Source organism: Sander lucioperca, chromosome 4 (assembly GCF_008315115.2).
Source record: "Sander lucioperca isolate FBNREF2018 chromosome 4, SLUC_FBN_1.2, whole genome shotgun sequence".
NCBI classification, from domain to species: domain Eukaryota; kingdom Metazoa; phylum Chordata; class Actinopteri; order Perciformes; family Percidae; genus Sander; species Sander lucioperca.
The window spans coordinates 9251435-9265214 of NC_050176.1; the positions used below are offsets into that span (position 1 = coordinate 9251435).

General features: G+C 38.5%; 1 protein-coding gene across 1 annotated transcript in view; it reads right to left on the reverse strand.

Moving 5' to 3' along the window:
* Window positions 1-1263: 1263 nt before the first annotated feature.
* tusc3 (tumor suppressor candidate 3) overlaps window positions 1264-13780 on the reverse strand; it is an 83212-nt gene continuing 70695 nt past the window's right edge. Inside the window, exons 9-10 of the mRNA XM_031289033.2 lie at window positions 4786-4876; window positions 1264-2737 (exon numbers count right to left, since the gene is read on the reverse strand). Coding sequence (XP_031144893.1) covers window positions 2722-2737; window positions 4786-4876 — 107 coding nt within the window. The 3' untranslated portion in view covers window positions 1264-2721. The remainder of the gene's footprint in view (window positions 2738-4785; window positions 4877-13780) is intronic.

Sequence of the window (13780 nt, forward strand, 5' to 3'; positions counted from 1 at the left end):
ATGTGACACTTAACCCTAATGTTCTGTTTGATACTGCATGACTTTTGGTACAATTGTATATAAACATATTTGCTGTGAAACATGTCACATTACTTCTGTTTGGGTTCTCAGAGACCTCAGCTGTAAGACTACAGCTTAATATATCTATAGCTTAAAACAGTTTAATACAATGGATTTTCAATCTGTAATTAGGTTTGACAGTATGTCTACATTACATTACATACATTCCATTTTAATTTGATACAACTGTGTGGTCTTATATCTAACCTAAAATGTATTTACTGTGATTGGTCTCCATGCTACTGATGTTGATCAGGTGTCTTAGATTGCACCTGTTCAACCCTAAGTCATCCCATTTTATCACTTCAATAAAGAAAATATTTGCATCCATATTATCTATTAATATATTTTCTTAATTGCAAAATCAAGCCATATCAATGTAACTGCAATTTAATTCACAGATAAAGCCTGCGGCCCCAGAACACAAAGGATAAAATGTGTACATTGAAGTCTAAATCAAATCTTTAATTAACACGCTAATTTGAAAAGATTTGTGGCAAATTTGAGCAATTGTGTGACTTTTTAAGCAGTGGAGATATTATTCTATATGTCATTATGACTTTTGTTCTACAGCTGCCCTCTATCTAATATCCACATTGATTTCAGTCCATTTGCCAATACTTGGCCCCCCCCTGAAGGTGACATTTGTTCTGCTTATTTCCTCCACACTGTAAAGGGAAACAGATGGGATATTCTGCTCTTAGTGCCAAAGTTCCACTGTTTCTTTCATTCAAATATATTGAAGTACGTTTAGCATGATACCACAACTCGGTCCTTTTCACATCCTGAAAATAAAAGTGATTTTACTCTGGGCCTTACTCTGAAGTTGGTTATTACTGGTTATTCTACTCACTCTAAGTAAGGGAGTTTAACCTTTGAGTTACTTCCATTGCCTGCATGCAGTGGAACACTGAAACTATTCAACAAGTCAATAGCCAACTGGATGTAATGATTTTCAGTAAGTTCATTATATTGCAGTTTCTGACTAAATAAAAAAAGCTAAGGAAAGATAAAAGACTTGCTGATAAATATTGTAATATCACACTTGTGGTCGCATATACTTAACTGAAATGAACAGGCACAATAAACACATTTATATTAGGTGAGACACACACACACACACACACACACACACACACACACACACACACACACACACACGGTTCACTCTTCCACGATTTGAAACAAAAATAGACAAGAATGGGAAGTCTGAGAGGGAATATTTTTATTACATTTGTCAAAACTGGTCTATGTGCAGCACCATTCCTCTGTCCGCCCACGCATAGAAGGGTTACATAAATGGTTTCAATGCTCCAGCCCACTCAATGTTTCAGTGGGAAGTCCACAAGTGAAAGAATTAGAAATGTATGTAGTCTAAAAATGACCTATGTTTCTCACATTCAGCAACAGTTACAGCACTCGAGCCAGCCTTCTGTAAACTCAGTTCATGTGCTACTATTTTGCATTAGTGATTTAAAACCGGTGCCAATGCGCAGAGAAGTGGATGTTCATTTAGTGCAACAAAAAGTAAGACTGTGGAGGCTAAGTTTTTGTTTAACTCTCATAATCTTGGGTTTGTGACCTGTCTTGGTTAATTTTGCCTATTTATTTACTATTGAACTATGACCACAATCTTTGCATAACCTCATCCAAGCCATTTTAGATGCCTAACAAACTATAATATTGCTAGTTGAAAATACAGTATATATCCAGTTGAAAGACTTTGATAGTGAACATTTTGCAGACAAATATAATATGAACATTCTGTGAGATTACAAGGATGGAGACATGAAAAACGTTTTTTGGTCCTGTCCAAGGAAATCTAAAGCAATCAACAGTCTGGCACCAGAAGGTGTAAAAATGCAGTTTATGAGAGAAATCCATACGACCTGGATTTAATCCATGTGACAGTAAATATCTGCACACTGTTCATTGTTTGAGCCAATCATATTTTAGGTGTATCAATTCAAAATGGGTCTCACCATGAAACTGAGTCTGACTGAGCTGCAAACCTACAGCAGAAGCTGAAACAGGTATTTACCAGTTGGGATTAGTATCTTTATCTCCCAAAGCTGCATTATGTGTTGTCACCATTAATAAGACAAAGATGCGACAAGTACCTGGAAAGATATAATGTATAGAGATTTTACACCTGGTTAATAAGCTTTTCTACTTTCCTACTAACTCAACATTAGTACTCTGCCTCTGTACTCAACTCTATCATGTAACCCATCTTTCTAACCTGCTGCTTCTCTTCCTGCCCTCTCAACACCCACTTGACTCTGTGACTTCACTTGTCTCTTACACTCCCTTCACCTGCAACAAAGTTATCATAAATAAGATCCAATATATGGATTAAAAATAACACACCACAGTCGCAGGTATATATAGCCACACAAATTATACAACCAAAAAAAAAAAAAAAAAATACAGACATGCTAAACACCTTCATTTGCCAGTGTAAGAAGTCATTTATTTTCTATTTCACTTGCAGAGTTTATGATAGGAGTTGATAAAAAAAAAAAACACGCTAACAAAGAAACCCCACCATGCACTCTAGACTCAATAGTGACGCTGCCTCCTCTTCAAGTATCTTCTTGACTCCTCTTCTCCTCACCTACTGCCTCTTCGCCATCCTCTGACCTCCTCTTCTGTCTTTTTTCACTTAATAAGGAAGCTGAGAGACCGAGAAGGTTAAAGGAGTAGAGAAGAGGAAAATAGAGTTACAAAGAAAAGAATAGCGAGAGAAGAAGAAATGGATATAAATAGTGTTTTTTTGTGGTTTGCATTGCACAACAACACAACCCATTTGTTAGCAGAGGCAACAAGAAATACCTGTGGCTATTGATGATTATCTTGTTAGATACCGCAGGTTCAGGAAGCATGTACCGACTGCTTCCATTTTACAGTTTTTTTGTTGTTGTTGCTAAACAGACCAAATGTTTCTATGTTTCTTCTCAGGTACTTCTCAGGCTGTATTCACATTTCAAGAGCCAGCCTTTACTGCTCAACAAATCATATTTTACATAAATATTACCAAAATAATTATTTTATATAGCTGAATTGATTAACAAGCAGCAGAAAAAAAGAGGAGGCTCTTTTAGCATGCTCACCTCAAATACTGTAGGTGTCATGCTTAGTTTATGGACCTTTACATACTGTACCAAATAATTTCCGAAAAGATTTCCTGAAAAAAAATTTTTTTTTGACACATATTATAGGCAAACTGAAGATAGTGTTCAGTTGGTACACTTCCAATAAATAATTTCCAATGAAAGTGCCAGTGTAATCTAGATAATCGTTTAGTGCCCTCTTGTAATTCAATCAATTCATGATGAATGATGATAAACGTAGGTTTAAAGGGGAACTATGCCATTTTTTTTAGCTTAATTTACCCTGACTGAACAGCTTTGGAGTCATTAGAATGGTTATATGACTTTTTTTCGAGTTGAATGGTGGTCGTCTCGCTCCACCCTAGCGCCTGTGAGCGGAAAAACCACCCTTGCAACTTTCGGCCGGCGAGCCACCGGCCTCAGCGTCAGGAAGTATCGCGTGATATCAGGTCTTGCGATGTAACAAATTGCTTCACGGCACTGCACACATACGCCCATTCAGGAACCGGCTAACAAGGTAGCGATGCAGTTTTTCACACTATCGTCATGGCTGAGCCGGCAAAAAAGAAGCAGAAAGCGGAGTCAGACACAAGTAAACGTAGGAGCTGCGAAATATCTATTCCGAAGCTGTAGAGGGAGCTCTATAGAGAAACCTGTGAGCAAAAAGCGAATGGCCAAACTAAACTGAAGTTTTCCCTATTTTCCACACAATTGGTACCACTTATTTTCAGGAAACTTCTTGGAAATTAAAATAGAGCATTTCCAGTTTCATACCACAATTAAACTGCATCAAGGTCACAAGACAACAGTCATTGGACCTCAAGCCCCTTCACTGAGCTGGCCCAATGCAATTTGGTCCTATTTCAAGCCACAGGTCACAACAGGGTTATAGCCCCGATGACAGTAAATGATCTGCCCTGGGGAAGTGCCCTCAACATCATGAATCCCTTCCAGCTATAGAGGTGAATTTCTGCAGCTGGAGGTGTTCTGGTGTTGTGCTGTAATACCCTACAGCTGCTCCACAGGCGAAGAATTGGACCTAGACTCTGAGGACTTGCACAGTTTTTTCTGTCACACATTACATCTTTTTCATGTAATGGCGACCTTTAGCTCAAAGTGCGACCAAATTGCTGCTGCTCTGGCTAACTACGCTGAAGGGCTTTAGTGTCCAAAACACATTCACTAGATGATGACCAGAAGAAAAGATCCATGATAGATCCATGATTTCTAATAGTCAGGGTAAAGAAGAAAAGATGTGTAAGATGCTTTATACAGTATATTGAGTGTACTGCAACAAAGTCAGACGGAAAATCTGTGTTGAAGTTTTAGCTGTCAGATTGAGAGAAAGACCCTTGGCACTGTGGTTTTAACATTTTGAAGGGAGTGTTTTCCAATTGAACAGCTGTCTTAGGATCAATAAAATAATAGGAAGGGATGGATCTGATTTTGGCTTGGATTTTTGCATTGTGTCTGCAATAACGTTGCAGTGATTTTATGTCAAGTTCAGTGACTTTAGGATTCATTGATTATTGTGTTTGAATAATTGTTGCATAAGCTGAATGAAACTTGTATAAGCATCAGTACAGTGATACTGTACGGTTGCTATAGTTACCTGTAGGGGTATCCATGGTACTTGGACCTAAAAATGGAGAGCAGGAAGCTGAAGAAAAACACCACCAGGCCAAGGCCAACCAGGCAGATGACTGAAAAGAGAGAGAGAGAGAGAGAGAGAGAGAGAGAGAGAGAGAGAGAGAGAGAGAGAGAGAGAGAGAGAGAGAGAGAGAGACAGACACACACACACACACAGACACACACAAAGTTAAATAGACAACAGTATATGAAGAAACTGTGATATGATCTCCAAAACTGATTTTCACTATAACTACACTTGATGCTTTTGAGTTTCCATATTTTCCCAACCACCCTGATATAGGCATATAATCTAATAATAATTATTAGACTATGGCCTGTGAGAATATTTGATTCCTGGCTAGAGGCAGCCATTTCAATCATTTCACACACATTATACCCACTGATGCAACTCTGTTTGATCTCAGTTCAAATTGAATGTGCTTACAAGGTTTAGTTATGGTACACCCTAAATGCATGCTTTTTTCTTCATATTGGTGGTTCACACACACATGTAAGCACCCACACAGGCCTACAAACGCACAATTAATGTTTGAAATTTGCTAAAATGCTGATAGAAAGGACATGTAAAACATTGCCTGGGGCTCTTCAGCTTGCCAAAACATTTTAATATTTACTAATTATTTAGACAACCCCTTAACATATGCGCTACCACCTCTATCTCATCATAAACCCTGCTGTGCTGCAGACAATTGCGTTTGCAACCATTATCATCTTATTTCCTCAGCGGCTATTCTAAAGTGAAATATACATACGCATGATCTTTAATCTGCAGGGGAAATGTGAGTGTACGTGTGTGGGTGTATGAGTGTGTGCACACACACCCTCATGTAGCGGCTAATCCTTGAGAGGCACTGTGTTAAATTAAACTGTCACCGCCGACTGATATTGTTAATCAGGGATTAGGATGAGGATCTCTCCTGGAGACTAAATAGTAAGATATGTGCTTGTTCTCACTGTGTGTGTGTGTGTGTGTGTGTATGTGTAAAGTTATGTGAGAAAGTGTGAGAGCGAGAGAGAGCAATGGCAGAACAAAAGATTTGGCTTGGAAAATGTATAACCGATTCTCAGTGTAAATTTGTGTGTATGTGCTGTCATTCATCTTCATGGCTCCAGTGGTTTGCGTGTTCTGTGATCTGCATTGCATGTCTGCATAAGACTAAATTTGCTGTCATGGCTCAGTGTCAGCTCCAACATGGCTGTTCTCCTTTGTTTCTTTATTCACAAATCATACAATTCATCATACGAATCATTGTACACACACTGTATTATGCTGTATGTGAGTGTGCAAGAGACAGTAAATGGATGGTGAATGGACTGCATTTATATAGCACTTTTCTAGTCTTAGGGCGTTTTTACACATGAAAGTCCGAACCAAGGTCCGGACCAAGGTTCATATTTTTGTTACACTGTATACATTTGATCCGGTAAGTTTTGGTTTCACACTGCAGTTATGCAAGCGCACTAAAGATCTATATGTGACAAAACTACGTCCTGCCATCATCACATACGTGAGCTGCGTCTCCAGATACTTCTAATTGATTGGTTTGTAGACGGGCTTCTGTCCTCTCGTATCCTCTCTCTGTGTCAGAGTTTTTTTTCAACTGACTGCTGCTCTCCCCTACTGCCGCGGCTCTTTTGGTTTTGTTGTGTTGTTGAGAAGCAAGACACAGGAACTTTCTTTCTGGAGAATTTATTCAGAGACAAATGGAAACCTACACTGTACATTTACTACTACTTAACAAATAAACTGCTGATGTATTCTCTGCTCTGATAGCCGACAGCAGTCTGCTCTGAACACATTCACCGTCACTCTCTCTCTCATGTAGCCTACACACTAAGCACCAAGCTATTCCTTAAAGGAGCTTCCCCGGTCTTGTAACACAAGGAGAGCCTGCCAGAGCTTCTTGTATTTGGTCCGAAAGTCCAAACCATCCAAAAAATGCTTTCACACTATAAACGAACCGGACCATGGTTCAGTTTGGTCCGGACCGAGACCACCTCTTTTTATTGGACCAAAATTTGGTCTTTTGATCCGGACCGTGGTCCGGGGGAGGTTTCACACCTGTAATTTTGGTTTGGATCAAACTAAAAAGTCTGAAAGTCCGGACCCAATAAGGTATGTGTGAAAACGCCCTTAGCGACCACTCAAAGCACTTTAGTCTACATTGCTCTCTACATTACTCTCCATTTACCCCATTCACACACACATTTATACATATGGCTACCATAGACAAGATGCCACCTGCTCATCACAAACATTCACACACATTCACACTCTCTAAAGCATTTTGGAGTTCAGTATCTTGCCCAAGGACACTTGGACATAGGCTGCAGACTGCAGGGGCTAGGGATCGAACGCCGACCTCTGATTGGTGGACGACAGACAGCAATTGGTATGACATCCAAGTTCTAATGCATCTACCATAGGCACACACAAACACACTTACATATATATACACACACACACACACACACACACACACACACACACACACACACAGGAGGCTCACTCAGCAATCAGTATATGTGAGTGTTTGCTTGCTTCTACTTTTATTCTTGTGAGAACCAAAGCCAATCAGCCACAAGGACACATTTTAAATTGTTATTATTGCACGTTTGCCATTCTTCACTTTGAATAAACGTTTTTCCGAGGTGAGAGGACAGAACGCTTTAATAAAGGTTACTGGCAGGAATATTAATGTTGGGTCCATTCAAATTCTGTGGAGAACTGGGATTGAAATGTTTTGTGTTCATTATTATATTATTTTATTTATTTAGTTTGTTTTTTATTTAGTTTACTAAAACTATTTTCCACTGCTTGTTTTAGTTTTAGTTTACTATAATAACCCTGATCAGTAATAGTGACATTATGACCATTTTTGGTGGTGGTACTGGGGAAGCCCCCCCCTACCCCCTTTCCAAAACAAGAAAAGGAGCAATAAAAAGGACTAAAATAAATAAATTCATAAAATAAGGCCACTCCTCTGCGGACAGACTCCCTCCCTATGGTTCTAGGAGTGGTCCAGATCCAGGAGTGGACAGGAAATCTGGAATGCAGAGCAGGGCCAGAGACATCGAACACAGAAACTCAAAAAAACACAACTTAGACAATCTAAATTCAACTATTGAAAGGAACAAGGAAGAGTAGGAAAAAGAAGGGAGCGGAAGGAAGAAGAGTCCTCTCGGCCGGGCCATGTAGGGGGCCTCTGGGGGGAGTCGCTTCCTTACATTCAAACACCCCAACATTCATACACCTACACGACATATACCTACACTCACACCATTCTCTCTGCCTCTTACCACATCATCAGAACTGTTGTACGCTGTATGGTATTGTCTTTACTGCCTGTCACTGTCTAACATTCCTCCATGTATTGTCTATGTACTGTATGTGTCGTTTACCTTGTATGTCACTGTTGTTACACTGCCTTCACTAACAAAAAATAAATACATAAAGTTTACATGGATAACTAATTCAAGACAATATCCTTAAGTATTGTAATACAAACCTGTGGTAGGCCTGCACGATAAATCGTTATTAAATCGCGATCGCGATTCACCCCTGTTCACGATTGAACTTTTAAATTCAATTTTTTTTTTTTTTTTTCTCCTTCAATTAATTTATTGAAAACATTTGACATTGACATTAACATGTTTTAATTATGTAAAGACATGTTCAAGGAGTTCAGATCAGGGCCATATTTAGTTCAATGTGTTATATGTCACTATTTTTGGTAGCCTATCGTACTTAAATGGCCAGTATGTACTTTATTTTCTTTATTCATTGAAGCCTCTATGTTTACGGGCTTGTGGTGATGCGCAATGTGCTATAGGTGACAAAAAAAAATCTGTTTGGTACTGCCAATTTGTTTTGTTTTGTCATGGTTCATGTGTGCAATAAACATTACACTTCGTGAGAAAAAAATCGTGGCAGAGAATCGTGATATCAATTCTAAGCTTAAAAATTGTGATTCATATTTTCCCCCGAATCGTGCAGGCCTAACCTGTAGGTATGCATGTGTACATGTGACATTGACTGAGGGACTTGATTGAGAGCACTGCATATTTGAGAGTGCGTCTCCAGGGAGAGCCCTTATGGCGTTGCCACATCAACGTATGTGCCTGCGAATACGTGAGCGACAGAACGGCTGTGTATCTTCATTAAGTATAGTGGGATGTATTTCCCATAGCTCATCAATTATGACTGAGAGGCAACTTTGTATGCTTCCATGGATAATGGCACTCTGATTCACACACGCACTAAGCATGCTAATGAAAGTGATTTATGACCTTGGCGAAATGACAAGTTGTTTAAGCTGAATGATTTCCCTAAATGACAAAGGTGGTAATCCCTCTTTTGACTGTATGACTTGGCTCAATTCAAATCATGATATATTGGCATGGTAAAAATAAATGTACCTTTCCCCAGTGCCAGGAAGCCAATAAGCATATTAAGTTAAGCCTACCTCATTAGGAGGACAAATATGAATAGATATTGGGATGCTAAATGGTTCTTCACAGTTTATTCTTTGATTAGCAACTGGCTTCAATAGACTCAGCCTCTGGATATAACTACCCTCAATTGTTTAATTATTATTATTTTTTATGCCAAACTGCGACAGAAAAGCTGACTTTTTTTCTTGGGATTGTTAATATTCACACTGTCCAAACAAGTGAACAATGGCTTTGTAGATACATGTTTATTGGGCTTGGTAACCTGTTTTGCATTACACATACCGGCTCCAAATAATACATAATGGATATGTGTGTCGGTAATGCAATGTATATGTGCTAAATGTGACTGCTTTTATTGTGCATATCTGCATGTTTTTAAAGTGAAGCGTAACCCCATAACTCCCTCCATTAAATAACACAAATGAAGAAATACCTGAACATTGAATCACGTTGTTATTTTATTGTCATTTTTCAACGTTTCGACGTTAACACAATTTTTTTTTTATACCTTGGTTCTTCATGAGTCTGCGAGAGGAATAGTTACTTAAGATACTTTAAGTCTTTGGTTTATTTTTTTACATCTGGTACTGCTATACTGTTTGCATTTCACCAGGGAGACATGGGGATTTTGGGGTTGCAGCCTTGGTTTAAAGTTGTCTCTACTGTATTTTGTTCCTTCACAGACCCATCTCGCTTTTCCTAAATCTTCAATTTCTCAAATTCTATGCTCCCCCTCCTTTATGTTTCACTCTTATTTACATTCCAACCTCTTTCACTTATCTCACCACCCCCGCCTCCACTGATATTGCATATGTAGTCATTTTTAACTCCATTTACTAGTTCAGTAACTCCCTCGCTGAGAAACAGTGTGTGCGCTGTGATTTGTCGTGCAGATGCCCATGGAAGCAGCAGATAACTTCTTGTAGCTGCACTCAGCAGTATGGAAGCTATATACCAGGGATTTAACACCCACATTCAGTGATTACACTACCATTCAAGACTAATCCTCTCTCCATTACTGACAGACGACTATTCGCTATGCTGCTTTATAATGCACTTATTTAATTTGTGTGTCCATATGTACGTGTGTCAACCCAATGACTGACTAATGAATATTGTGTGTGCTTTACATAAGAGGTTTCTGTCAGCATTAGTATGCTTGAGCTGCGGTAAAATGTAATCTGCATGTTGTGTTTTCTTCAGTTAATTTAAATTAGTAGGTGGAAATTACACAAAGAAAGAGGTTAAATTAAAAAAGCTGATACAATAAAAAAGTACAAGTTTCGGCACATAAGAGAAGGAAAGCGAGGGAGAGAGAACAAATGAGATGGATAATGAAAGGATAAAAGACCTGATAGAAATGATGGAGCAGAGAGAGAATTGATAAATGAGTGGTCTGTGCTGTACACATGAAATGTCAGCCTTACACAGGTGACAGTTATGTGAGCACATATGCATGTGTGTCTGTCTATGTAGATGTGTGAGTGTTCTTGTTCAGTCTGATACTGAGAAACAAGTCTTGAGGTAGTTATAAAGTCATTATAATTTTAATTGCCAAGCTTTAAACATCTCAAGGAGAACTCATGGGTAAAGTAGAACAAAAAGTTGATAATCTTGCCTTTAGAATTTTTTTTTTTTTTTTTAAGTGTGAGAGTCTGTGCGTATGCATGAGCTTGTGGCCTTACAGAGGCAATTGAAAGGCTCCCGGAGACACTTTTTCATCACACCACTAATTAAAATCCACTTGCATGTAACTGTGTCTCTGTGTGTGAGATAATTATCAGTACGGGTCATCTAATATCTAACTCCCCTTCTCATAATCTAGAGATTATGCAGAAACTCCGTTCCCAGTAAAGGAAAAGGTTGAAAGCAAAAATGTCATTAGTAGGGTCAAGTACAACCTCCCCTTTGAAATGATGAACTGTGGTTACATGCTCAACACTTCCAGACCAGACTCATCAGAAGGAGTCAGGGACCATCTGCCCTTCAATCAAAAGATAGTTTATTGTCATTGCTACCCTAAGATCTGAAAGTTCAATAACTCCATATGTATATAGCGTCACCTCACAGTGTTATTTATCTTGATTTTATATTTTTGCAATTTAAAGTTTGATATTTAAGATTTTGTTTATTGTTTGTTTATTTACAGGCTTATCTGTCAAACTGAGAGCTGCTAAACTGTGTTTCGCTGTTGAAAACAATGACAATAAATATCTATTCTATTCTAGATGTGTCAGTTATGTTGATGTGTCTGGTTGGAACAGAACACAAATGACAGCACATGTTAATGGTCCTACATGTGTCCAGCAGCTTAAAGCTGGTCTCTGTAATGTAATTTGATGCAATCAAATCCAAAACATGAGACCACTAGTGATCATCACAGTTAAAAGATAATGGCAGGCTCCATCAACTCTCATTTCTTCCCACTAATTTTGAAACCCTTAGCATTGGAGAAGGTGATTTTCACAGACACTCCTCATGATAGCTTTGACATTAATTAATCATCCCCTCTGTGCCCTCCATGTTGTATTTATACTTTTGTTTGCTACCTGCTCAGACTTTTAAGGGGGGGGCTGCTTGACTGCTTTAAGCAGAGAACTACATTACAGTAAAGCACAACCACAAAAACACCAGGGCTACTAGTACAAACATCCTCCTTGCTAATGCAGGTAACAAGGTTTCTGGAATATCTGATCTTAATTTTGAAAGTCTACCAGTAACAAAGCTATTCATAGTTTATTCAACCGCCTCGACTAGAGCCCTAAAATAAAATGTCTACAGTTCAGGGCCCCCATTATTCTTGATTAACTTACAAAGAACCTCCACTTCTTTATACAAGAACGAAAAAGGGCCTAACCCAAAGAAACACTGGCCTAGAAGTTAAATTGTCAGCTGAGATTTACCTCAATTGTAATCTGTGATGTGCAAATCTACCACTTACTGTTCCTGTGGTTGATTGTGTATTGCTGGACTGACTAAGCCTTTGCAAGAGGGTCAGGTTTGCAAAGAAAGTTCTCTGCCTCTCAAGAGCAGGTGCAAAGCTGAAAACTACAGGAGACAGCCTTCTGCTGCAGTGCCAACTTTGGAATGCTCTACCTGAAGAGCTGAGGAATGCACCCAGCCTCCATAGTTTTAAGAAACTTCTAGAAACACACCTTTTTAAAACATGCTTTAAATAACATCAGTTAGAAATCTTGTTGGCTACCACTGCCTGTGCCTGCAATGTTATGTGCTTTTATGCCTGATGTTTTGATTTTGTTTTTGTATCTTGTTCTCTGGCATTTTGGGTCTAGAAAGATGCTTTACAAATAAAAGTATGGAAAATAAATGTTTGTTAAGGAAGAAAAACAGCAGAAATAATGAATTAACAAAAATATGGAGGCGAAATCAATGAATATGCATATGTAAATAGAGCTAGTACTGCACAAGTGGGATTTTATGTATTTGATGAGACATTTACAAATGTTGACTGCTGGTACTGTGGGAATCTCTGCAGATCAGCCATATCAATGACTGTATATCGTCCACCTGCTCTGGTATGTGGACTCACAAGAGCTGATCTGCCGCCTCTACTGTGGTGGTCCACCACTAGTTGAGATGATTTGTATTGTTAATTGCTTCTGAGCATGCTTTTGTGTCATTCCATTTATTAAGCATGATGATTCAATTTATTTTACTTTTTAAATAAAGTTTAAAGTATAATTTCCCCAACATAATTTATTTTAACATTAAACAATTATTCTTTAACAATACTTTTGTGAGTAACCGCAACACAAATGATTTTTTCATGGCTCAGCTGACATGCAGCCTTAGCAAATGTTTCAAAATTTCCTTCATTAAGAAGTAGCTTGCTGGTCTCCACTGAACTGTGCCTTAAAGCTCTCCTTCACTAGGAAATTGTAGTTAGTTGGTGATTGCAGTTTTGGCTGTTGCTATTGTAAATCATGTAAATTATGTTTGATTTGCACTTACAAACATGTGGTTTCATTTTTTGCCTTTTCATGGATGGATCATAGACAGACCCAGCTGGATTCCCAATGCAATTTCTGTGCATGTGGTATTTGTGTAGAATAAGAACAATTTTGACTCATGCATGAATGTGAAGATAACATTAGACCCATCAGAACAAAAGACGAGGGTTTGCTCTAAATGCACTGGCAGTCAGATTGAAAGCATGCAATAACCAACTTTTAATTGTCTCAAAATTAATTTGACTAATTACAAGCAAACTAAATCATTTTAATTTTTTTCTTTTAAAGGAGAATTCCGGCCAATTTTTACGTTAATCTTGATCGCTATAGCTACGCGAGTACTTTCGATAGAAAAAACCCCGACCCGAATCAGTGCAGGTAACACAAAGAAGCTCCAGCTACGTACTACAAGCATCCCTTGAGCTAAAAAGGCAGTGGTCGGGGCAAGTTTTAGAGTGCCTTTGTGCCTCTTAACGGACACAAAATGCAATTAATATGTCTGTGTCACATGAACGAGTTTTCAACTCA